The sequence below is a fragment of the Gopherus flavomarginatus genome, chromosome 5 (genome assembly GCF_025201925.1).
Source record: "Gopherus flavomarginatus isolate rGopFla2 chromosome 5, rGopFla2.mat.asm, whole genome shotgun sequence".
Classification (NCBI taxonomy): Eukaryota; Metazoa; Chordata; order Testudines; family Testudinidae; genus Gopherus; species Gopherus flavomarginatus.
Window position 1 is genome coordinate 98,352,454 of NC_066621.1, and position 26,475 is coordinate 98,378,928.

General features: G+C 42.4%; 1 protein-coding gene across 1 annotated transcript in view; it reads left to right on the forward strand.

Annotated features, from left to right (window-relative positions):
- The window catches only part of INO80 (INO80 complex ATPase subunit), a 129,323-nt gene that overhangs the window by 48,179 nt on the left and 54,669 nt on the right, over positions 1-26,475 (forward strand). The window contains exons 14-24 of the mRNA XM_050954779.1: positions 395-490; positions 4,083-4,142; positions 4,600-4,742; positions 6,514-6,598; positions 7,130-7,247; positions 8,299-8,384; positions 11,350-11,517; positions 11,963-12,096; positions 14,566-14,633; positions 16,332-16,425; positions 18,188-18,365. Of these exons, the coding sequence (XP_050810736.1) occupies positions 395-490; positions 4,083-4,142; positions 4,600-4,742; positions 6,514-6,598; positions 7,130-7,247; positions 8,299-8,384; positions 11,350-11,517; positions 11,963-12,096; positions 14,566-14,633; positions 16,332-16,425; positions 18,188-18,365 (1,230 nt within the window). The remainder of the gene's footprint in view (positions 1-394; positions 491-4,082; positions 4,143-4,599; positions 4,743-6,513; positions 6,599-7,129; positions 7,248-8,298; positions 8,385-11,349; positions 11,518-11,962; positions 12,097-14,565; positions 14,634-16,331; positions 16,426-18,187; positions 18,366-26,475) is intronic.

Sequence of the window (26,475 nt, forward strand, 5' to 3'; positions counted from 1 at the left end):
AGCGTGAATGTGCTGCTTTGTAGGAGGAAGCTCAGGTTTCCACGCCACCTTAGATCTTTTGCTTGCCAAAGTGGCAGATGCATTGAGCCCTGGGTTAGTGGCAGTAGCAGTGAGCAAATAGCAATTTGCAGAAAGTGAGAGACAGGTCACAGTTTGAATTTAGTATTCACACATCCACTGGGTGTTTGCAGAACAACATTGTGGATTTGAAAGGAGGCCACACTAAATGTTTAATCTGCTGAATCTAGCTGTGCATCACCCTGCTGTGTTGGTAGGAAGCTTTATTATGATCTGTATACTTTCCTCTTTTGCATCCCTTGTCCTTAATTAATCACAATGCTGCATGAAACTGTTTCTGTTTCCCTCCAATTGATTTGTTTTTTCCCTATATCAGAGAGAGAACATCTGGGGACCTTTTTTAATTATTTCACCTGCCTCTACACTCAACAATTGGCATCAGGAGTTTGCCAGATTTGTTCCTAGATTTAAGGTAACAACCATATTCAGGAAACTATTCCTTTTGGCTCAGAAAACCTACTTCCTCACTCCCTTCAGCTCTTTGTCGCATCTGGATGATCTGATTAGCTTGACGTTTCAGAGGATGTGAGGGACATGATTCTGTGATCTTGTCCCTGACCTGCTGTTCTGGAACATGCTGTTATTCAGAACTTGAGTATCTGTCACTTGAATTCCATTATTTTCATTTTGGGGCAGATGTTTCTAAAAGAGCAGCTTATCAGCGAAGCATTTAGATTCTGCAGTGGCATAACCATGGAGATGACACAGTTATGATTGTGCCACAATGCCAGGCAAGAGAGTGATTTCTGAATCTTCTGCATTGTCTGTAGGATTAGTGCTTTGTTGTGGGTTGTTCAAAATCTGTGTCTGAATGATAGATGGTTTAATTGTGAACTGAAACAGCTCTAAAAATTTAGAGGGAGGAAAAACTTCAGCAGCGTTAAGCGAAAGTAAAAAAAAATGAACAAGATTGTAATCACTGTTCAAAAAGCAAGGAGAGTAATGAAGCACAAATAGCTTCATGTATTAAGATAAAATAAACAAGTTAGTGGAGGATGAAAAATATGAGAAATAAGGAATTGCCACAAAATAAATTATCAGCAGTACATCCATGAAGAATATTTGAGTCTTGCAAAAGATAAATTGGAGGAAAATGAGATTACTGACAGAGCCAAATGAGCGATCAGCATTACCCAAAAGAGCCATCATAGTGTGAATGGCGGGAAGTATTTAGTGTGTGTATATATTGTGATAGACCCAGGCCAGTGGATACAGCAGAGTAGAAGGAGGCAGATATACTGGCCACTGAATTAAGTTTTCTGTTCCCTGAGTGACCAAAGCAGGGGCTGCTCTAGGCTAATGAGAACACCTGACTCCAATTAACCTGCAAAGAGTCAAGTGAAGCTCTTAAGCTAATGTGACCACCTTACTCTAATTAAGGCCCCTCTGATACTATAAAAGGGCTCACTCCAGTCAGGCAGAGGAGAGCCAGGGAGCCAAAGGAGAGGAAATGCAGCTAAAGGGCTGGTTAATGAAGATACCCTCAAACCATCGGTAAGGGAGCCCTAAGGTAAGGGTGAAGAAGGGAGAAGCAGGAGAGTTGTGGGGAAGTGACCCAGGGAAATGCAGCAACTCTGGCAGTGAAAGGTTGGCTGCCGACAGCTGCTACTATTAGGGTCCCGAGGCCGGAACCTGGAGTAGAGGGCAGGCCTGGGTTCCCCGCAACCCACCACTGCAGAAATCCCTCCTGGGAGGGGAAGACAGGCCCGTGTCAGGACAGGAGGCTAAACTGTTTTGGTATGAGGCCATAGGAGCCACAGAGACTGTGGGAGTTCTCTAACCAACCTCTTTACTGGCTTGTGACGAAAAGGGCTCAGTAGACTGTGTCACTGGCTCTAGAGAGAGAAGGGCTTCGTGGAGGGTTGCAGTGAGCCTCTGAAGCGAGCATAAACTGCCTGGAAGCGCGGGACCCACGGGGACAAGGTCGGAGCTACAGAGAGATGCAGGAGACACACTAAAGAGCCACCTGCAGCTTGAGAGCCACAGTCGGAGTATCACTGAGTGCTAAGGAAGCATGAATAAAACAGATAGGCAAAGCACCAGGTAGCTATGAGTTACACCTGCAGGCAATAGAAGATTATAGATCAAATATCTGAGTCATTATAAAATATTTTTAACTAACCAGTATTCTCCAGTAGCAAGAGGCTGATTAGAAAACAATAAATGTAAGTGCAGTTTTTGAAATATATATAGGAAAGAATAAAATGCAAGGTGTCTAGGTGTAAAGTGGTACGCTTGAGAACAAATGACATCCAAATTAATAGTCTGAATGCCTAGTATTAATTAATATTGTAAAGGAGGGATCTGAGAGTACTATTTGAACTAATATTTAAATTATTGGTCCAGTGTACAGCAGTGCTAAAAATTGTTGGCTTATTGAGTAGCATGTTATGCAAATCACTGATGAGGCCACATTTGCAGCATCATGCCCATTGTGGGTCATTTTATTTGAAGGAAGATACTGCTAAAACAGAGTGTAGCACAGAGGTGGGCAAACTATGGGCCACATCCGGCCCACGGGACCCTCCTGCCGGGCCTGGGAGGCTAGTCCCTGGCCCCTCCCCTGCAGCCTCAGCACGCTGCGCTGTCGGTGCAACACTCTGGGCAGCACAGTTGCAGAGCCGCGGCCTGACCAAGTGCTCTGGGCAGTGCGACCGTAACGCCGCCAGCCACCGGTGCTTTGTGCTGCGTGGTAAGGGCCAGGGGGTGTTGGATAGAGGGTAGGGGAGTTTGGGGGGATGATCGGGGTGGGGGTGTGTGGATAGGGGTTGGGGCGGTCAAAGGGTGGAGAAGAGGGGGGTTGGATGGGGCAGGGGTCCCGGGGGGCAGTCAGGAATGAGAGGGGTGTTGGATGGGGTGGCAGGGGGCAGTCAGGGGTGGGCGTTCCGTGGGGGGTCAGGGGACAGGGCGCAAGGGGTGGTGGATGAGGCAGGAGTCCTGGGGGGGCTGACAAGAAATGGGGGGATGGGTTGGATGGGGCAGGAGTCCTGCGGGGGGCATCAGGGAACAGGGAGGTTGGATGGGGCAGGAGTCCTGGGGGAGACATCAGGCGGCAAGAAGTGGGGGGGATCGGATAGGAGGCGGGGACCGGGCCACGCCTGGCTATTTGGGGGAGAGAGCCTCCCCTAACTGGCCCTCTGTACAATTTTGGAAATCTGATGTGGCCCTTAGGCCAAAAAGTTTGCCCACTCCTTGTGTAGCATATAAGGCAGCTAAGGTGATAAAAGCTGTTTAGGGAGAGTTGTATATGTGGTTTTGTTTGTTCTGTGCTTCAGAAACCAGCATCCTTTTATGCTCAATACCAGTTCTGTGCAGTTCCCATATCAAACAACAGATGGCAGTAACAAGTTACTCGGAATTGCTGTGGAGCTAACTGCTGAGCTCAGATCTCCATACATAGGACATGGCTCAGCAGGACTCTGAGTTATAAAAGAATAAATAGAAATCTGTGGCTGTTGTGCTTGCTCCTTTATTTCTTCCCTGAGGCAGTCCAGTAGGGATTACTTGACGTTTAGCCCATAGTAAAGTATTGAGGCATAGCCTTGAAGTACAAAAATAATTGTACCAGTGAAGAGGGGAATTCGGTACTAAGGGAACCACTGGTCATTCAGGGATGTCCAAGAGTAAGTTGCTAAGTTGACTAGCAGCCATGGGCAAACTTCTTTCTACAGTGAACTGAAAGAATATCAGTATTATTTTCTTGGAAGGTCGGACTGGCAAAGGCCGCAGCTGCTTTGGGGCTATTGAGGGATTCTCTTAGCAGTTTTTCCTTGAAGAACTAAGGTGCTTGAGGCTTTTGTTTGGAAGATTCTGTTCCTTAAATATATTTAAATGCTTTCATATTTTCTCTGGGTTAGGAAAGACCCTCTTTCCCTTTGGTGGCTTTGATGGTGAGATGTGCCACTTTCTGAGGTTTATTTTGTTTTACTATGGAGAACATGACATTTATAGTTTTAGTTCAGGTATATCAATATTTGAAAATAACTTTTTTGTACTTGTTCTAGGTGCTACCATATTGGGGAAATCCCCATGACAGAAAAGTGATCAGAAAATTCTGGAGTCAGGTAACATCCCTGTCCTTTCACCCTCACTTCTGCTTGTACAGAGTAAAACAGAAACTGCTGATATGTTCTACAAAGCAAAAGAATGAGTAAATATAGAGTTCTATATTCTTCATCCCCGTCTGCTTCACCTTTTTTTAAATTTATATAAATAAAGTGAAAGGATTGCCCCGTTCTGGGTAACAATATAGGGTGTAACAATGTAGGGCATTCTAGAATTCAGTCAAAGCTACTGCATTCTGCAAATAAAGAAGAGGACTTCAGGGTCAGGCATTATTGCTATGCTGCTTTAATAACCCAACTCATTTTTTAAAAAATAAGATTCCAAATAAGGGAAAGGAAAGTATAATGGAGATAGAAGATTATTGAATGGAAGTATGAGACCCCGTACAGATGAATAAACTCTTCATTCCACTGTGTTTACATGATCCAGATATGTGTCTCTCTTTTGTGGTTATAGAAGACGTTGTACACTCAGGATGCACCTTTCCATGTGGTGATCACTAGTTATCAGCTGGTGGTCCAGGATGTGAAGTATTTCCAGCGAGTGAAGTGGCAGTATATGGTGCTGGATGAGGCACAGGCACTCAAGAGTAGCTCCAGGTAATACTTATAGCAGAAACAAAATCCTCTCTTGCTCAGGAATCTTTTGAGTTGGTACAGAAAAGAGTGGGGAAACACTAAGAATACATGAGTTGATGAGTTAAAATTCGAAAGAAAGGTTAAATTGTCTTAGGAACTAGCAGAAAAGTAAAGAATCCTTATGGCATTGCATTCTATTATGCACATGTTTTTAAGGCACCCAGCAGGGAACCTCAGTTTCTCCCTTCCCCCTCTCAAGGTCCTGTTATAACAGTCATTTTGGCTGAAGAAGGGTTAACATGTTCTAATGTCAACTAGGAGGAGGGCGAAGCCTTGTTCTTTCCCTTTCCAAAAGGAATAAAGATCAAGTTAGTGCTGAACACTTCAGCCCAACAGTCTACTGTGTGCAAAAATTAAACTAATAGGCTGCTACCCCAGTCCACGTAACTGCATACATTTGGGGAACTTAGTATTCACATTCTTGAGCTTATTGTATGTGAAGTTTTTGATGGAAGGAAGTTACCATTTATAAGGAAAAGCTATCTTCTTAAGTACCTGACTGTACTGAGCGAGGTGTTTATATGGTTCCATCTCCATGGATTTGAATGCCTTGGTATTTGGTCATATGTACAAAATATGCAAGCGTAATTACAAAGTAACCATAGGATAGAAGGTATCAGAGGGGTAGCCGTGTTAGTCTGGATCTGTAAAAGCAGCTAAGAATCCTGTGGCACCTTATAGACTAACAGACGTTTTGGAGCATGAGCTTTCGTGGGTGAAATGCATCTGAGGAAGTGGGTGTTCACCCACGAAAGCTCATGCTCCAAAACGTCTGTTGGTCTATAAGGTGCCACAGGATTCTTTGCTGCTTTCACAGGATAGAAGTGGGGGTGGGGAGGAGTTTGAGGCAAAAAATGGTGAGAAATACTTGTAACAGTCCTTGACCTCAGCCACCAGCAAAGACATTCTTAAATACTGAGTGGTCTATGTTCGTTAATCGCCATATAATGCTAACATATCTGTTAAATACAGCATTATTTGTTTGTATTGTAGTAGCACCTAAAGGCCCCAATTGGGAATCAGGGCCCCATAAAACCTGCAGATTGCAATATAGCCCAGCAACCATATCCAGGCTTCCTCATTATAAGGTTGATGCCCATAGTGGTTCCTGTCTGTTCCCAGCTCCTGTCTACTGTTTATTTCTTTAATTGTCTTTTCTTCTTTAATTGCTTCTTCCTAACTTTTTCTCCCAAAATTGTCACTCATATATTTCTGTGCTTCTTTTCTAAATGTTTGACAGCCCCAGAGCCAGGCTCATGCACATTCATATGAGCTACCCTCTTCAGCACTCTTCAGGAATTTCCCATTCTAAGAGCACTGTAACATAGAATTCAACTCCCCTTACTTAATGGCTGTAAATTTAACTTTGTAACAGTGCAAAAAGTGTATGTCACCATTTACTTGGGATACCTATTTGCTATTTTAGGGGATGAATACTCTAGTGACTGGCCTTTACTGGTAGCCAAACATTGACATGTTACAAAGTAAATAAAAATACACCTGTTGTATGTAAGATAAACACTGCTAATCTCTTTATGACCTCCTCTAAGAACCAAATCTCCCAATGAGGCAAAGGGAGAGTACTTGTCAATATTACCCAGTGCCCTCTTAAAGAAAATCATTCCAAGAATGTGTCTGAAAAACAGTTGGTTCTAAAATATAAATGTAATTGCTCTCCTTTCTTACTGTTTCTATTGTAGTTCATTTTTTAAAAAACTTTTTTGTTGATCAGTGTCCGCTGGAAAATCCTACTACAATTCCAATGCCGAAATCGACTTTTGTTGACTGGGACTCCCATCCAGAACACCATGGCTGAGGTAAGCAGGAGGCCAGCAAGAACTGATTTTTGTTCAAAAGAGTAATTTATCCAAAGACATAACAAATAACGAGAGAATTGTGGTACTCCTATGTGCTCAGGTGTATACTTGGGAGTTTGTCTCCATACCATGCTGTGGGAAATCACTGAGATCAGCTTCAAAAGGGATAATTTGGCTATATCCTACTCATTGGGGAAGAAATACGATTGAAGGTTGCTGATACTCTGTCATCCCTAAATCATGGGATGAGAAAATGTGACTGTGCCATTTTCTTCAGCATGGTAAAGTTATTGCTCTTTACTTGGAACCACGCTCTGACACTGGTTTGAAAAGTTGCACATATCTGGCTTCTGTCCATTGTGAAAGGAAGATGAGACTACCACTAATTTAGTCTCCTGAGCTTGGCACATCACCCTGTCATTTGATGGACTTGGCCCATAATGCTCTGCAATAGGTTGAAATTCATGATCATCCTGTCTACAGTGGGGATAGCTTTCACTGATTCACTGTCTCTTTGCCACTCCTTTATAGCTGTGGGCTCTGCTGCACTTTATCATGCCAACGCTGTTTGATTCACATGAGGAGTTCAACGAATGGTTTTCTAAGGACATAGAGAGCCATGCAGAGAATAAATCTGCCATTGATGAGAGTGAGTACTAAGCACAGTGGGCCTCAGTTTCTAATTCGCCTGCTATAGCTGCCTATTCACTTCAATTCTAGCGGTTGCATATGGGAAATCTCCCGTTCTGTTACAGAGCAGCGAGTGAAATGGCTTTGATTGTCGTTTGGTCTGGGAATTCTGCAGGACAGATGTTGTCAGAGATAGAGACATATTGCTTCTTATATAGAAAGAAAAGCTACTCAGAGTGAATCAGATTTGCCTACTGTTTGCTGCCTCCATTTCCTCACCTATTCTAAATGAATGAAGAATGATATTTAAAATATTGTACATTTATATAGCATTTATCATGAAGGACTCCTAAGTGTGTTATAGGCCATGTGTATGGTACAGAGAATGTACCACTGACCACTGAATAGCAGCCATCTTTTTACTAAAAAGACAACTATTTTATTTCAGCAATGCTACACACGAGATTTTAGGCAAAGTGAAGCGCAATATACAACAAACTGGGGGGGGTGGGTGGAATTTTGATTGGCAGAATATAACTATATAACCACATGATTTGGAATTGGGCCAGAATATCAAAGTTAAACCATTACTTTTATGGAAAGTGCCATAAGTTCTTTATTTATCAATGAAGGGTCTGAACTTTGGTTTTACATCTCATCCAAAAGACTGCACATCTGCAATAGCACAGTGCTCTTTAGCACTGTGTTGGTTCAGTTCTGACTCTGGGAGAAATTAGCCAACTGTTAGTGATGGCTAGCAGTATATCCTAATAGTACTGAATGAGCTGCATGATCAAGTATTATCCTCACCTTTTAATAGACATTAGATGCTAAATGTATGTCCAAAGAGTTCTGCTCATCAGATTGTAATACATACTGTGCTATAGAAGTGCATTGCCTGATGGAGATATTTAGAGATCCATGGAGTTATCAGCCTGTCTCAAAGACAGATCAGTCCTGTGACATGCCTGAGGGGAACTGGGTATGCAAGAAGGGTTTGAAAAGCAACTGGACATGGTATAGTTTCTGGCCATTGGGTCAGTAATCATGTTTTCTCCCTGGCATTTCAGACCAGCTGTCCCGCTTGCACATGATCCTGAAGCCTTTCATGTTGAGAAGAATCAAGAAGGATGTGGAAAATGAGCTGTCAGACAAGGTGCGAAACAAAATAATTTGGAAAGCAAGCTCTTCATCTGGCTTACTTTCCCTTCTCAGGTTTTTAGTTCGTATCAATTCATATGTGGATCTGTTTATCTACAGCTGATTGAAAGGTCAGAAAACATCACCCATTCACATCCCTTTCACTTTTGCTAGCACATGCCTATTAGATCACACCTGTATTTAACTGGAGAACTTACAAGAGCCCATTAATGACAACCTCTTCTACAAGTAAAACCATTAATCCAAAGATTTGTAAACAAACCATCCTTAAACCTGATTAAACTAATGGAAAAGTCAGTACATGAACTGAAGGAGACTAATACAGCATTGAAATATCTAAAAGACACAAGAGCTCCACAGAGCGCTAAAGGCAAGGTCCTCTGAATGATATGAGAATTACTTAGTGTCTTTATGACAAAAAAAAAATTGAGTATTCCTTGTTTTTAATACCCTGTAATTTCCCTTCCTCATTGCCTGTCTCCTCACCACCTCTCTGTCTTCCTTTGAAAATGCTCCTAAGTAAAACTGCAGTGATTTGATACACCTTAGAGCAGAGGTTCTCAAAATTGTCCATTGTGTCGATATAAATACAGAGATTGTCTTGTGGATGCCATCCCGCCATTCCCAATTACATAATATCACTGTGGTAATTATAGCAATTGATTACATAGAAAAGTGGTATTAGGGAATGGGGTTCACTCACTGTTGGGGTGCCTCATTGTGGCCACGTCTGGGGATTAGCTCCATTCATATCTGATGCCCTCCTTCCAACAGTTGTTCACACCGTGTCCCTCCTCGCTCTCCAGGACTTGCAGTGCTCCTCCTTTGTGGTTTGGCCCTCCAATCAGATCACTATATAGCTCTCCCCTTCTAGGATATCACAGAGTGCTGCTGGCTCAGCTGTCTGCATGCCATTCCAGACAATTTTCTGGTCCAAAGCCAGGCCCCATGTCCTTTCTCCATGTTTGCTCGCTATTCTGGGTTCCAGCCCCAGCACCATGTGTCCTGTAACTACTGTCTGCTTACTCACAGGATCTGTTGCTGCTTCTCTGGACTCCTTCCTACTTCTCTTTTCTGTCTTCTGCCATTACAGTTTTTACCAGCCCAAACTACCTTCCCCAGGGCATAACTGTAGACTACTTCCATCAATCCAAACTCTGTAGCCCCAAACAAGCCTTCTTTCACCCAAGGAGTGACTGCAGACTACTTCCCCTACAGCCCCCTTCTGTTCTCAGCTTCATCCCTTTATGCTGGCTGAGCCTGCTCCTTCCCAGCAGAATGTCATCAATTAGCCTTTATCAGTCTCTTGCTCTCTTCCAGGTGCCGCCGATAAGGTTGATTGTCTTATTTTAACCTTTTGTGGGGGTGAACACCCCATCACAGGGAACTATTAGATATAGTCTCTAGTTTCTTTTAATGCAGTTTAGTAGCTGAAAATAAGTCAGCACTGTATATGAATAGCCAGTCCATTTAAAAAAAAAAAACAACAAAAAACCCAACTGTCGATATGGTGCATTCTTAAACAGAAACTAGTATCCACACGCAGCCTTGTACCAAAATAACAAAAGGCGTCAGTTACAATTGATTTAGTTATTTTGGTGCAAGTTTGTGTATAGACCAACTTTTAGGTCTTGTATACACCTAAAATGTGGCAGCTGCTGTAGCATTTCAAGTATAGGCACTACCTACGCCGATGGGAGTGGTTCTCCCATTGGTGTAGGTAATCCACTTCCCTGAGAGCTGATAGCTAGGTCAACAGAAGAATTCTTCCATTAACCTAGCACTGTCTACGTTGGGCGTTAGGTTGGCTTAACCTATGTTTTTCAGGAGAGTGGATTTTTCACACCCATGAGTGATGTAGCTAGTTTGCCCTTACTTAATGTAGGCCAAGCCTTAGTTTACTAAGGGACTAATCCTGGTCCCAGTACACATCCAGAGTAACTAGGCTGCGTGTTAAGGAGTTCAGCACAGAAGGGAATTCATCTCCCCCATCCCATGAAGTAGCAGTGGAGCCACTACAGAGCTGCAGTATTCTCCAGAGTTCATACACCTTCCTTTTACTAAATGGAATTGGCAGGTGGAGCTGTGTAGGTCTGGATCCATGAGTCCCATTCCTTCTCCCCTATGATGTCTCTCACTTCCTCAGAATGTTCTCCACACTGGGTCAGAGCTGGGGGAGTGACAGGGACTTTCTGGAGACATTGATGAAGCAAACAAGGGCTTTAAGGGATTCTTCTTTGCTCTGAGAGAGCCTTTTCCATACCGAACACCACCCCTCATATGGTAATATGGGATGGCCAGGGTGATCATGATGATTGGCATCTGATTTGTGACCCCTGGTTGAGAAAACCTGCTTGGTGACATGACTTTACCATAGTACTTGCCCTGGGACACATTTTCAAAGGTGCCTAAAGATGCAGGTAGGCACATAGCAGGATATTCAAAGGCACCTCAAATCAATGGGAGTTACATGCCTAGGCACCATTAAAAATCCACTAGGTGCCTATTTGCATCTTTAGGTGCCTAAAATACCTTTGAATACCCCTTACACACACACACACACACACACACACACACACACACACACACACACACACACACACACACACACACACACACACACACACACACACACACACACACCACACACACACACACACACACACACCACACACACACACACACACACACACACACACACCACACACCCCCTGTTCTTGGCTTCTCTCCTGATTCCTTGCAGCCTTCCAAGACAGGGTTCTCAATTAGGAAGTGCTTTCTGTGGCAGGTCCTGGATCATTGAATTACAGGTATGATGGCAGTTGCCTATTTATTTTTCTCAGATAGTTATGTACTTTTCCTATGATATGATCCTACAAGAGTTATATTTACTGAATCTTGTTCTAGTATTGCTCTGTTTAGGGACAGACTAAGACTATAATCCCGTAACTGTTTTGCAGATTGAGATTCTCATGTACTGCCAGCAGACCACCAGGCAGAAGCTGCTGTACCAAGCTCTAAAGAACAAAATCTCTATTGATGACTTACTGCAGTCCTCCATGGGCACTACCCAGCAAGCACAGAATACCACTAGTAGCCTCATGAATCTAGTCATGCAGTTCAGGAAGGTAAGGTCAGCAAAAAATATATAATCATCGGCCATCTTGGAAACACCATAGCAAAAAATATTTCCTAACCTGTGCTGGTTGATTGCATGCAGCCCTAAGTTATGCCCTGATGCAGTATAACTTGAGACCAGCAGTTATAATATACAATAAAGCAGAGCCCCTGCCGTACAGTGCATGTGTGTACTAGTTGGATCCCCATTCGTCACTGAAGAAATCATTCACCTGGGGAAGAAGAGGCAATAGGGGTGACATGGTCAGGAAATTATATTATTTGGTACCTAAACTAAGATGGATGCTCTATCAAACAGTTGTCATTGTGCGCTCACCAGTTCCATCGTTTGAGTGAGCAATTTTTCCAAACATTGGGCTGGAAAATGATGCATATGACTAGATTTCTATTTTTTTCCCCCACCTAAGCAGCTGACATCTCCCTTTTCTTACCCAGGTGTGTAATCACCCAGAGCTGTTTGAACGACAAGAAACTTGGTCTCCATTTCACATCTCCCTAAAGCCATACCAGATTTCAAAGTTCATCTACCGTCATGGACAGATCAGGGTCTTTAACCACTCACGAGACAGGCAAGCCAATTCAACCTTCCCGTCAATTTATTCAGTACCTTTTATTTCGTCTCTTAAAATGTCTCCCTCTTTTCTGCTGTTGTGATTCTGCAAGGGTTTTATGGGGTTTGTCAGTCAGTCAGTCTCCCAAAATGTTGATTTTAGACAAAATGGGGCTGGTAAAGCTTTTAGCCAGAGACTGAAATAGTCAGTAGCCTACACAACATTGAAATTTTGCTGATAGGGCTGATTGAGTTGTATATCTTTTTCTCTCACTCTCTTGCTAGGGGGATACATCCATGCATGGATGTGGGTATTTGTATTATAAAGCATGTGTTAGCATATTCCTGTCTGTTATGGCATGTCTTTGCATTTTATGCACTGTTATTTTGGGGAGGTGCTGTAAGATCTACCTTTGGTGGGGTTTTTTGGGGGGGGTCCTCCAATTACCTTCAGAACTCCCCTTATTGTCCTATCTTCCTTGCTGAGGAGGGCTAGTTGCAGCTCCCTCTGGGGCCATTTAATGCCTTTAGAGAGATGGATGCGTGAGCGGTCACTAAAGACTAGTGTGAGACAATTTTTCCCCATATGGGTTGTGTGTGGTGTCCACAGCACTCTGTCCCTACCAATTTGCAGCCCACCTGCTTCTTGTGGCACCTGCTACTAGATGACAAGTGAAACTGTTCAAGTACTTTACAGTGTTTTTATAATGTTATTTAGACTTAACTGTAGCTTTGTAAATGACTTGGGAGTTATGGTGGATAATCAGTTGAACATGAGCTCCCAGTGTGATACTGTGACCAGTAGGGTTGATGCAATCTGTGGATGTGTAAACAAGGAAATCTCAAGTAGGAATAAGAAAGTTATATTACCTCTGCATTTGGCACTGGGTGTTGCCTCTGGAATAGTGTGTCCAGTTCTCGTGTCCACACGTCAAGAAGAATGTTGATATATTGAAGAGAGTTCAATGAAGAGCTATGAGAATGATCAAAGGAGTGGAAAACATGCCTCATAGTGATAGTCAGCTTAACAAAGAGAAGGTTAAGGGTTAGGTTTAATCACAGTTTATAAGTTCCCATGTGAGGAACAAATACTTGATAAAAGGCTCTTTGGTCTAATAAACAAAGGTATAACAAAAACTGATGGCTGGAAGCTGAAGCTGGACGAAGTCATAGCTGTAAGGCGTACATTTTTAACCATGAAGATAATTAATCTTTGGAACAATTTAACAAGAGTTGTGTGGATTCTCCATCACAGGCAATTTTAAAATCAAGATTGGATGTTTTTCTAAAATGTGCTTTAGTTCAAACAGGAAATATTTCAAGGAAGTTATATGGTCTGTGTTATACAGGATGTCAGACTAGACGATCAGTTATCCCTTGTGGTCTTGTAATCTGTGTGAATCTATAAGTTCTGATTGACCCCATTCCCTGAGGTTTTTAAATAGTGCTAGCCAAGTGATGGCTTCCCTGTTTTCTTTCATTTTATTTAGCTGTTACACACCCAATATTCAGTGTTCTCTCATAGCAGAGCCATAGTCATCAAATAATCCTCTAACAAACAAGCAAGTCAGCACTGGTCTACACTACAAACTTACATCTGTATAACTACATCACTCGGGTATGGAAAATCCAACGTAGCTATTCCAATGTAACCCCCAGTGTACACAGCCCTATGTCAATGGGAGAAGTTCTCCTGTCGACATAACTACTGTTTCTTGGGGAGGTGGAGTACTTATGCCAACGGAAGACCCGTCGGCATGTAGGTAGCGTCTTCACTAAGCGGAGCTGCACCTCTATAGTGCTGTAAGTGTAGACAAGCCCTCAGGAAAAGTAAGACAAAGCAATTTATACTCTCTCCTTTTTCTGCTGATCATGTGTAATGGAATTAAGCTTCAGTTAGAATACTGGAGGAACCTGGTTTCCCTTGAGTGGCTTTTCATATGTAAGGAAGCTATCAGTGTTGATTAGGTGTAACATGATAAATTGTGAGCATCTTCCAGTGCCTTCACAGCTAGTAATAGCTTACAATGGATGGAAAAGAGCTGTTTGAGTATAGTCTGCTGGTTGCTCTGTTTATGGGAATGCCTGCTTAAGCTTTATCTCATTCAATCATAAGAAATGCACAGAGCAGTGGATCACATTAACCATTATTTAATATTAAAGGATAGGATTGGCACTCTTTCCCAATATGAAAAGCAATCCAGAAATGATGTTCTGACTCATGGTTAAATTAAGTAAAATACATTGTGGCTGCTGCTTTTCATTAATTCATTGTCATGCAATACTGGAAAACTGGAGTATCAGGTTTCTTAACATGAAAAACCAAATTCTGTAGACTCCTCGACAGCAAGAGGAGAGTAAAACTGTAATACTGTGACTGAAAGTCACTCTGTAGTTTGGGGTCAGAACTTAGTACTTCTGACTTCTTGATTGAATGTGAACTAAATTACCACTTTCTCATTTTTTATTTTGTTCTGTTCATTTTCAGGTGGTTACGGGTTTTACTTTCGCCATTCGCTCCGGACCACATCCAGCAGTCTCTCTTCCATAGGAAGGGTAGGTTTACTTTCCTGTGGAAGCAGTTAAGGTGGCTAGCACACTTCAGTATGATGTTGCAAGCTGTCTTGTTTGGAGGGAGAATTGATGTAGATTAACTTCTCCCTGGGACTATAGATTCTGTGCCTCTCTGGTCACAATTCATTAGAACCTTTCAACCTTGGCACTTGACAGGAAGTCAACAAGCTTATTTCTGTTGATTAATAAGAGGCAAGGTAGAAGGATGATCTAAAAGAGCTCTGTTTAGCCTCAGCGTTCTCCTGCTCTTATCTCTTGCCCTTTTAGTCCAGTTTAAAAGAATTAATATGGTTTTTGTACACTAGTTTGAGGTCTGTGAATTCTTCATAGATTCAAGCTAGTGAAACCTCAGGAGCATTTTAGTGCAGTTTCTATAGTACACCAAACTACATGTTCCTCTTTCCTATGGACCAGTAGGAGAATGGACATGAACCAGAATTAAACTGAGACACTGCTGGATCCAAATTAGTGACCAGCTGAACAGAAAACTAAACAATCTTTGTACATTTGATATACTATTCCATTTAAAATTGCTATTACTAGCTATGCTAGTAAGAGAGAACCTGGTAATTAACTTGCCAAAAGAGAGGGTAGATTTTGGAAGAGGAGCAGGAGCACACTTAAGGCTCTATTCCTGCATCAGGATCTGTTAGTATGGACCCCTTAATCTATGTGACGTTTCATTGAAGTCAGAAGGACTTTGCGCAGCTTCAGGGATTTGGGCTTCATGGGTGATTGAGAGCTGTCTGTACAGCTCTTCTTCATATCTTGTGGGCTGCTCTTTAACTGTCCATTAGTTTTGGCTTGATAAATCTTCAGAGAGAGATTATCTGTTTTGTATTAACTGAATAGAAAAATGTAACGGTGGTGGAGAGTTAAATATGTTAAGAATATGAAAATAAATAAGTGTACCCCTTCCTACATCTTTAATATTCCTTCTCTTGTCTGGCCCAGAAGCAGTGACTTGAATTCAGGGAATAGCAATCAGGGTGAAACCTTTAGCATCCTCTAAAGCCCAGGTTCTCAAACTAGGGTGTGTGGAATGTATTCTGGGGGCATGACAAGCTTGGGGGGGATGGGGGGAATTATTGCACACATTGTACCCATAGCAATGAATAACTAGCAAAGCTGATTCCTACAGTCGTATAAGGGCCTCAGATGGTGCTGTGCATTTTGACTGATTTGGTAAGCTTGCATAGCATTATACAAAGTTGTTGTCATCTGTACATTAATCCATTTGCTATGACGATATGTGCACGTTTAATTGTAAGTATGGACCGTAATCACAGTTTTTTGCTTTTGCTTTTATTACAATGAATCATTGGCTCATTCATGCAACAGGGAAAAGAAAGCAACTCAAGTGAAAAACAAAGAAGCCCAAACTGACAAATGAAGCACCACCGCTGCATATATCCACATATGTACTTGTGTGGCAGGAGCCGGGCAGGGATGTAGACTACTACAAACACAAAGAAGGGGGGGGTCTGATCAAATATGTTTGAGAACCACTGCTCTAAAGGGATAGGTTACATTTGGAGCTCCTCTGTCATTTCACATTCTTTTTGTAGTAAGGCATTTGGATGTCTAGAACCTTGGGATCAGAATTCACCCGGACTGGTCCATGTGTGCTCCTTGTCTCCTGTAGATATCAGCCTTAACTTTGATATATTTGTGATCTAGGTGCCAATGAAGAAAGTTGCTTTTCTTTCCTCCGGTTTATTGATGTCTCTCCAGCAGAAATGGCAAACTTCATGAATCAGGGACATTTAGCCAGGTGAGGAAATTAATTCTGTTCATTTAATTTTAAAAAGAAACTTGAAGGAAAAGTATGTGCAGTTTAATAAGTATTTCTGTAATAAAATTGAATGTTCTTGTGAGAACACATAGTGAGAAAGTGTCTGTGCCCCAAAGAGCTTACACTCTAAATAGACAAGACAGGCAAAGGGTGTGAAGGAAAAGATTTGACCATGGTGTCACAGCAGGGCAATGGCTTCCATAGACCACACTACTTCTCTGTTTTTATTAATTTTTCTCCTCTGTCTTTGTATATTTTAAAATGTATAGAGAATTACTCTGGGCCATAATATTGGCCATAGTTGAACTGCAGTTACTATTGCCTTCCTTCCATGTGTGCCAATCACAACATGAAATGATTCTCCAAGGCACACTTACAGGTTTATAGACTTTTAACCATGAAGGACTCCGTGCTGGATCTGCACTGTGGACTCCACTGTAGTAGATAGTGGGGCTGCAGCAGTTTCCCAGCACTGACAGCAGGGCGGTGCAACACACCAAGGGGCCCAGGGCATCCAGTCAGGGCTGAGAGGAGGATGAGGAGCTCCTAGCCTGGTGGGGAAGTGGGGATACCTTGCTGCTGAACAGTTCCTGCTAAGGGATGACTCCCACATTCTGGGCCGCTGACTGAGTCAGCGGGACTGGGACAGTGGAGCTGCAGAGGGCTCTCTGCATGGCTGCTGGGCTGGTGACACCTGATCCCTTCAGGCACAAGATGCTGAGGAGGCTGTGATCCTGGCAAGGCAGAGCAGAGACCCACTGACCAGCGCCCTGAGAAGGAGGACAAGCTCCTGGCTACTTGGGCTTGAGCCTGCTGGTGAATGGTTCCTGCCCAGTGACAGAGCCATTCAGCAGCAGGCTGGCCTCCTTCATGTCTGGAGGCTTCTCCTTCTCCTCCTTGCAGTCCTGGCTGGAGGTCTCTTCTCTGCCTGCCAGGACGGTAGCCTTCTGTACACCTATTTCAGCCCTCTGGCAGTGCAGGGAGCCCTCTGCAGCCCCGGTCATGGGAGTGAAAGAGCAGAGCTGCACAGACTTTCCTGTGCTGCCACAGAGCCAGTGACATTCAATCTCTGCAGGTGTGTGGTGCCAAGGGGCTGCACTCGTTCCTGCTGTTACTGGTGGATTTCTTTTTGGTCAATTTCAGTGTGGTAGCTGAAATTGATCTATATAGACATCTATCAATTTAAATCAAACCCTGCCAAGACTGCTTACGTTATATAATACTGTGGGGGAGGGTGTTAAAATGAAAATTCTGAATCTTAAAATTTTGAAGTGAGCATTTTTTGCAAAATGGATTAGTACCATGCTGTTAACTGAAAGAAAATTCAGCATAAAAATGAATGCAGTATAATCTAGATATCTTGCCAGGATAATATGCAAGTGTTGTAGGTTTTCATGATTTGAGCTTATTGGACCATTCACTTCTGTTCTGTGATTCAGTAATGTGTCTCCTAAAGTGACAACATTCACGTAGATCTTTGTATAGCTCTGTGCATTGTTCTTACCACAAGTATCTATATATGCAGGTGCTTGTAGAGAAGTCAGAGAAAGGTACTAGTGAAAATGGGAAATAGTTAAATTGGAAAGTGGATTGGGGGAAAAGATCGTGTTTTCCCCAAAACCAAAATACTGTAAAAACAAAATGTTAAAGGAATAAGACATGCCCACTAGAGACCTGCTGTATCTATTTAAGCCCCTTCCACAGAGCAGTGAATAAGTGCGTTTACTGTTGTTTATTTCAGATGGTTAGCTCTTTTCCTGTCTCTGAAAGCCTCCTACAGGCTCCATCACTTGCGCTCCTGGACAGATCCAAAAGGGGAGCACCCACAGAGGACTCAGTGTCTGGGGAATAAAGATTTCTTGCTGGGAGTCAATTTTCCACTCTCTCTTCCCAACCTGCACAGCTGCACTTTTCTGCAGGTAAGGAAGATTGTCAAAGACATGCAGATCCTTCATTCTCAAATACTAGCAGGCTGTAGTGAAGGGGAAACAGGGAGAACCCTTCCATCCTTCTTCTAAAACACATGGAAGGATAGACATGGAAATAAGCTTCCTCTTATGATAGGTGCAATGTGACTTAGTTAATTTTACACCACTCCCTAAGAAAAATTAAGATACTTAAAGTGGACTTTAGTCTTTCTACATATTTTTATATACCATATGTAGTGATTATTAATAATTAAATAAATATATCTGTGTACCAGCGTGCAGGTTAGCTGAGTTTTATTGCCCAGTGTGAGACTCACCTCTTCAGCCAAGTTTTTGCTTGATCTTGATCTGCTCATTAGGGATTGCTAATTTGTGGGGAAAGGGGTTAAGAGAGGCTACTGCAGCCAGTGCAGGCCTCACAGTTCATGTTTTGTTTTTAAAGTATGTAATGTACCCAGGCAATGGGAGCATAATAAATAAATAAGCACATTTTAGTAACCCTTTTGCATGCTATACTCCTCCATTGACCAGAGGGTATCTTTTTTGCACTCAGCGACAAAAATGGCGGTTGAAGAAAATCAAAGTGTTTGTGCGTGGGGCAGGGTGTGAGAGGAAGACTTGAGGGAAAAGAAACAGCACAACGCAGCCTAGTAGGGTGTGCATCGCTGTTCCTCAGCCCATGTCTGTTACGTATTATATGATGCTGTCGCCAAGCTGTAGACTGAGAATGGAAAACCATGATGCTAGTGAGATGCAGGTCACTGGCAGAGAAGAGTGGCCATGCTGCTGATCTGGGGGATTAGAGAGGCCTGATATTGTTCGTAAGCTGTATCTCTTACATGTAATGAAGTACTAGTTCTAGTACTAATACAACAGACCAGGCTGCACCTGAAATGTCTAACACATAGTGGCCACAAGATGTATTTATTTATTCTCATGTGCTTTGTGGTTAGTATTGTAGTGATATCGCTGGCCTGATTCTGCCTGTGTGCTACAATGTGGTGCAGTATTGCGTAATACAGCCTCATCAACAATAGCGCAAGCAATCTATGCAGCAATTCAGATCAGTAATTTGAGCCCATGTGCCTGGCACTAGCTTTTGATTAAATTTAAGATTTTCTGGCCATTTAAATCTGCTTTGTGCCAAAAACTAGTTTTAAATAGCTACTTGGGGATTATTTCGGCACAGGTGAATCCCCATGTGATAAAAGGTCAACATAATGGCTGCTATGCCCCTACCCCTTCCCAGCCCTAGCATAAGGGTCATGGCCAGGAAGCTATTACAACTGCCTGATCCATAGCTGCTGTAACCGCCCCTTGGGACCATAAGCGTCTGGCATAAGGTAGAGCTGGTTTAGGCCTGTTCTGTCTTACACATGGACTAGTACCTGCTTGCCAATCCCACAATTAGGGAAATACTGAGATGGTTTAATACCATCTGTGGCCCCCCCCCCCCCATCTCCTTCCAGTCTTGAGTACAGTTTGGCAAGTGTGAATCTAGCCCTAAATATTTTGTATCTGGATTTTCACTTATTCACTTCCATGTAAATAATTTGGGGGGGGAGAAGGGGGTTAGAGTGGTTCATGTGTGAATTTATGGAAGGGAATGTACTTTATTCTGTAATATTTGATGATTACCTCCAAATCTCTTTTGGGTTGTAGGACTAGGTAAGACAAAAAATTTTGTGTGAGGGAGGGCAGGAAGAACATAGGATGTGCTGGAGCCATGTGCTGTGTGGGAGGGAGTGGTTCTTTAAAACAGAGTTACTGCTCTTTTTGTGAGGAAGATGCCAAGTGCCTATGTGACTTATAAGCTCTCCCTGTTGTTTTTTCAAACTTTAACTATTGCAAGCATCTGTGGACTCGGTGACTGGAATAATATGTAAAGGGAGCTGGGGTGGATACCAGAGTGTTGTAAGTGCAAGTGTTGCCAATTCTCGACAAGTTATCACAAGTCTCACAGTATAAGCTGTCTTTTTTCTTAAGGCCGTAGCTTTATTTTAAAATATGTAAATTTCTAGCTCCCTTGGCTGTGGAGAAAATCTTGAAAAATCCAAGTGGCTCAGGGGAGATTTTCAAAGGCACAAAGGGGAGCTAGTTGCCCATTTTTCACTAGAAGTCTGTGAGAGTTGAGCATGTGACCCCTTTGTGCCTTTGGAAATCTCTCCCTCAAAACCCATGAGGCAAATAAAAAGAACCACAAATTTCGTGTGTGTGTGTGTGTGTATCAATCATGATTTTTAAGCCAACTCACAATTTTTTGAGTCTTAGGGCTGGCGTTAGATGAAGTGCTGCATTTCTGGAGAGGACAGGTCAGAAATGCACTCTTTGCAGACAGTGGAAGATGTCAGTAGGGGAAACTGATGGTTCTTACTGAAGACATTGGGCAGTCTGATAGATCTTTGCCTTACTGAGTGAGTTGGACTCTCCTTTGTTCTGCTGGATGGGCTCTCATTCATAACTGGTATGCATTCTGTGCACCACAATCAATCTGCTATTAGGGAGCACTAACCAGTCAAATGTGCTTTCTTTACTTACCTGGACAAGCTTCTTCATGGCCTGATTGACGATATTAACATAGGATCAGAGTGGTTGGAGAGTGAAAAGATCTGTCTGTCGGATCATCAACTCCACTCTTTTTACTTAACTGCTAAACACTTAACTGCTGTTCTGGTTTGTTCTTACTCTTGAGTTTTTTCTTTCTCACTTCTTCCTATGAATATTTTCTTTGATTAGTTAGGGTGACATTTCAATCCTGTAATGAAGTCAGTGTTAATAGGTTTTATGGTGCAGTCATATTGGGTGTTCTATTTTTGTAATTACTCGGGACAGATCAGCTGCAGCCTCTTTGTGAGGTTCCAGTTTTATCCAACTTTTCAGCTAGACCAGATTCTCCAAACCCGGAACCATATAGTTAATCAGATCACAGTTCATGTCTTTAAGCCAAAGCTTTCCCTGGCTTTCTGTCCTTAGCTTGAACCACTACATAGCTTGTGATCCTTAAAATTGTTCTTTGCCTTATCTTTGCATTTCTAGATAACAGCTGCTGAATGTGTTTTACTTTATATTAAATATAAACTGAGTTCCTGGTGGATTTAATGCAAAAATTGAGTTCCAAAATTTTGTAGCCGTCAGCCTTTCTTCCCTCACCCTCTTAAGCTTGCAGATGCTGTCACAGGACCAAGTTTTGCTTTTTGGCATTCCATACAAGAACTTTGTTTTCTCATAACTAGCCAAATGAGAAGCCAGTCATGCTCAAGAGCAAAATGTGCTGAATGTTGATTGATACTTGTACTTTCAAGTCCAAGGGCTATAGAAGCCAGAGAAAATGAAAGGGCTATGAGTTCATGTAGAACAGGGGTAGGCAACCTATGGCATGTGTGCCGAAGGTGACACGCGAGCTGATTTTCAGTGGCACTCACACTGCCTGGGTCCTGGCCACCAGTCTGGGAGCTCTGCATTTTAATTTAATTTTAAATTAAGTTTCTTAAACATTTTAAAACATTATTTACTTTACATACAACGATAGTTTAGTTATATATTATAGACTTATAGAAAGAGACCTTCTTAAAATGTTAAAATGTATTATTGGCACACGAAACCTTAAATTAGAGTGAATAAACGAAGACTCAGCACACCACTGCTGAAAGGTTGCCAACCCCGATATAGAATCTCACAAATGTCCTTAGAGCAAGACAACTTGAGTGGTGAGTTGCCAGAAGTGGATTCTGCACATGAGCTCAGGAGACCTGGGATAAAATATATTGAAAGCTAAGCAGAGTAACTGCACAAGTCTCGGGAGCTGCAGGTTGTGGGTCAATGGAATTACCACATAGATGATGGCACACAAACCCTGGGAGCTATAGTGTTGGGTAAGGTGAGAGAGCAGACAGATCCTACAGAATCTAAAGTATTCCAAAGGGGATGAAAGAGTGAAGAAAGTTAAGAAACAGCCAGAAGAAATTACAGTAACTCCTCACTTAACATTGTAGTTATGTTCCTGAAAAATGCAACTTTAAGCGAAACGATGTTAAACGTATCCAATTTCCTCACAAGAATTAATGTAAATAGAAGGTGTTAGGTTCCAGGGAAATTTTTTTCACCATATAAATTGTTTGTTTAAAACTTTTATACTTACTTTCCCCCACTCTATGGAGATGGGGTAAGCCAGGGGCAGGAGCAGGGCGGAGGGGGACACCCTGACATTAGCCCCTCTCTCCCTCTTCCCCTCCCTGCTCAGCAAGCAGGAAGCTCCTGGGAGCAGCTCCAAGGCAGAGGGCAGGAGCAGCACATGGCAGGGGGGGGAGGGACAGCTGAACTGCCAGCAATTGCTAGCCTGCTGGGCGGCTGCTGCACAGGGAACTTAGGGGAGCAGGGAGCTGATAGGGGGGTTGCCGGTCCGCACTGGTTCCAAGCCCCCACCAGCTAGCTGAAATGGGCTGCTCTTTCTGCAAGCCATGGACAAAGCAGGTGGCTGTCAGACAATGTGGTAAGGGAGCATTGCGCAACTTTAAACAAATGTTCTCTAAATGATCAGCAACGTAACGACGAAACAGCGTTAACCAGGATGACTTTAAGTGTAGAGTTACTATAGTTTGTAGTTCTAAGGTGCAAAGCCCATTATGGCTTGGGTCCTGGCTCTCATATGCTGCTGCTGCAGCCTTTGGGATGTACAGAGATCTCAACCTAACAGTGTCTGAATCTTAAATGTCTAGGGCTTGGTAGTTAACTATCCTCAGTGGTATGTCTTTCAACTCTGGAATTGGCCTTCTTTGGCTGATCAAATGGAGCCCAGATCTGTTCACTATTAGTGCGTAATGCAAAGTCAGTTTCTTTCCTGCCTTTTTTCGGAGGAGTGAATGTCTCTCTCTATGATTAAAAATGATATCAACTTTTGGAAATGTACAGTGTACTTTGGGTTATGATAATTGAGCCCGTGTTAAAATGAAGAATCAAGTCACAAAAGACAGATCAAAGATGGTAGCACCTAGCTTATCTGCAGGGAGAGAGACCTTTTCTGAAGCACTGGGATCTTGTTTGGGCACGTCTGTTTTTTCTGAATGTGAATTCTGGAGCAAGAAAGGAGACAATGTCTGTGTGGAAGGAAACCGCTAGAATTCAGTTGAAGAGGAAGGTGAAATTGAAGATGCGTAACAGGTAGGAAACCAATCTTGGGCTTAGTGTGTCATATTTTGTAGCGTTATCAGAAAAGCCAACAAAAATAAGCCCATCTAAGTTTCAGTCAGACAAAAACAGCAGGGCAACCATGTGCATGCGCTGATTAACTCTGGCTGTGCTGGAGTTTAGACCTTGATTCCATATCTGGTTTGATGAAATGTCTTCTCTTCTCCTGTGAGACTCCTGTGCAGGTGTTTGGCTGAAGTAAATTTTCTGGAACACTGTACAGCCTGCTATGGACTGCATGTGTAGTACTAGTCTCATAAACCATGAAGTTGCATTGCACTTATCAAGAAGGAGAGGAGGGAAACTCTCCCTGGTTCTCACTGTGTGCCTTATAAAAACCTAGAGGCTTTGAAAGCCTACCACAGTAAAGGGTGACAAGACAGTACACGCCAGGGCAAGTAACCCTTTTTGTAGATGAGCTGAAATACCAGTTACTTTTACAAAGATACAGCTGACACCGATATAATTGATATAGATAATGTAGTGGACTAATATGGCTATAAACGTATTTCTGTGTACCAGAGAAATCAGATGCTATTGGGAGTAGGGCCTCCTATGTAATCAATCTGTACACTTGAATTTTTAGGTTTCAGCTATATTATTTTCTCTTGGCTTGATTGTGGCCAGCCCAAAGTCAGTGGCCCACACAATTGAATAGCCTCCAGTTGTTGATCAATTGATTATTCGAAAACTGCCTTGCAGAGGATAACAGTTCATAATATGAATATAGTTGTGTGTACTTAAAAAGGTTAGTATTCATATTTGCATAAGCGGAAAAGCAGTGAACAAAACCTGGATCTAAAATGGCGGGTGTCCGTCCTGAAGTATGGGTTTCATGAGGCTATGTGATCCATCCTAGAGTTGTATCTATGCCTTGTCCTGTAACCTTACTCAGTTCCTTCCAATGTATGTGAATCTGATGGGAAGTTAGTTTTCCACTGTGTCTGATATATCTACTGCCTGCTCCAATCATGAATATTTAATGGCAGCACGTCATGGAATTCAGCCAGGGACACTTCTCTTGTGACTTGCTCATAATTTGTGTACAGATAACATGGAGAAGTAGACTCTGTATTAAGTCTCTTAATGTTCTTTGTACACATTCATACAAAATATAATTTGGTTTTCCTTATTTGAGGTACGGTCTTAGAAGTCTTTCCTTTGTTTTTTCCTGTTTCTAACTGGGCTGAAGCCAACATGGCTTGCTTTTTGATATCCGTGCCCAAAGGAAAATCAAACAGTAAAGATGTCCTCAGGAAAGTGTGTATCAGTGGAATTAAACTTTTTTTAGTTAATTGTTGCAACATAGTATCCTACACTCCAGGCTTTACACAGAGAGAAATTCCAGTTTCACACTATCTCATCCCCAACTCTCTCTCTAGGAAGTAAAAAACGAAAACGTGCACCAGCCAGAGCTGCAGCCAGTATTCCAGTGCTTGCTGTCAAAGAACTTGCTGAGAAATTCCTGACCCTCTACAAATTATGTAAAAGAAAAATCAATCCAATCTGGACTCAGATTGAGGGGCAGGAATTCAGTCAGGATGCATGAATTCGCTTGGTGCCAGCCCAAGGCCTGGAGCTAGACTGACAGCAGCTGCAACACTGCTTTCACAGCTGGGGCTGACTGAGTGTACTTGGAGATATATGATGACAGCAGGGCTACTAGCATAGATTGACCATGAAGGCAGTTACCTCCATTGTTTTTGAGAGTTTTAAGTTATGAGCCATGAGAATATTTTTTTTGTCTTGCAGTTAAGGTAAATTTTCAACTACAGTATCTACCTCTTGTGTTTGCTTGGACTGTAAAGTGGCAGAATCCAGCTAAAGACCTATTCATGTCTCATGGAAGTTCTGCAGAACCATCTAGAAACATTTCTGTTGGTGTCAGATTTTGCCCTTCAGTTTTAATTACAGAGCATACATCTATGGATCAGAAAGAAATTTCTCCCTCTAACTATCACACAATTGATTTAGAGGCATTATGGGATGTATATGTTATGAGTTATCTTTTTCTGAATCTTCAGGTAATGGTTGCTACTTACGTAGCTTAATGAACTAGGGGTCAAACTCCCTACAACAAATCCTTTGATTCTATGAAAATAAGAGATGTTCCTTAGTTCATCTGCTCCTGCTGCTAGTGTCTCCCGCAAATTATCTCCCATTTTGGACATAATTATCCCACAGCAACTAATTGTGATCAGAAGATTACAAGTTCAGATACAGAGTAAGCAGCAGGGGTGGATTAGTCTCTAGATCACATAGTTCATATTTTGATAACAATATGTATGGCAATAAAGACAAAGGGAAAGCGGGACACAAACTAATATAAGCAAGCAAAATTGTTCTGAAGCAGATGGTCTTTCATTGTTTTCCTCGAGGAGCAGAGCATATTGAGTGGCTTTCCTTTCTTTAAACTGCAGTGCATCCCAAACCCCACAATTTTGGATCCATCTACTTACATGATACCAAAATTATCCTTTGTTTAAAATGAGGGATCTGCCACTATGTGAGCATCACAGTTCTGGCAGTGGGATATACACCCAAAGTGCCAGCACCCTCAGGCCACCACAGATAAATTCAAGAGCAATTTTGCATGGAAAGAGGAAAAAGGATTAGAAAAGGGATGTAAATAACAGAAATATAACAATCTGTTCATCTCTGATGTCCTTCTAGTGCTCTCTACTGCTAAGGTTCTTTCTATCCACGTCGGCTGTGCCTTAGGCCAGGTCCACACTACAGCATTAAATCGATTTAAACAGCGTTTAACGCTGTACCCATCCACACTACAAGGCACTTAAAATCGATTTTAAGGGGTCTTAAAATCGATTTCTGTACTCCAGCTAAACGAAAGGAGTAACCCTAAAATCGATATTACTAAATCGATTTAGGGTTAGTGTGGACGGAAATCGAAGTTATC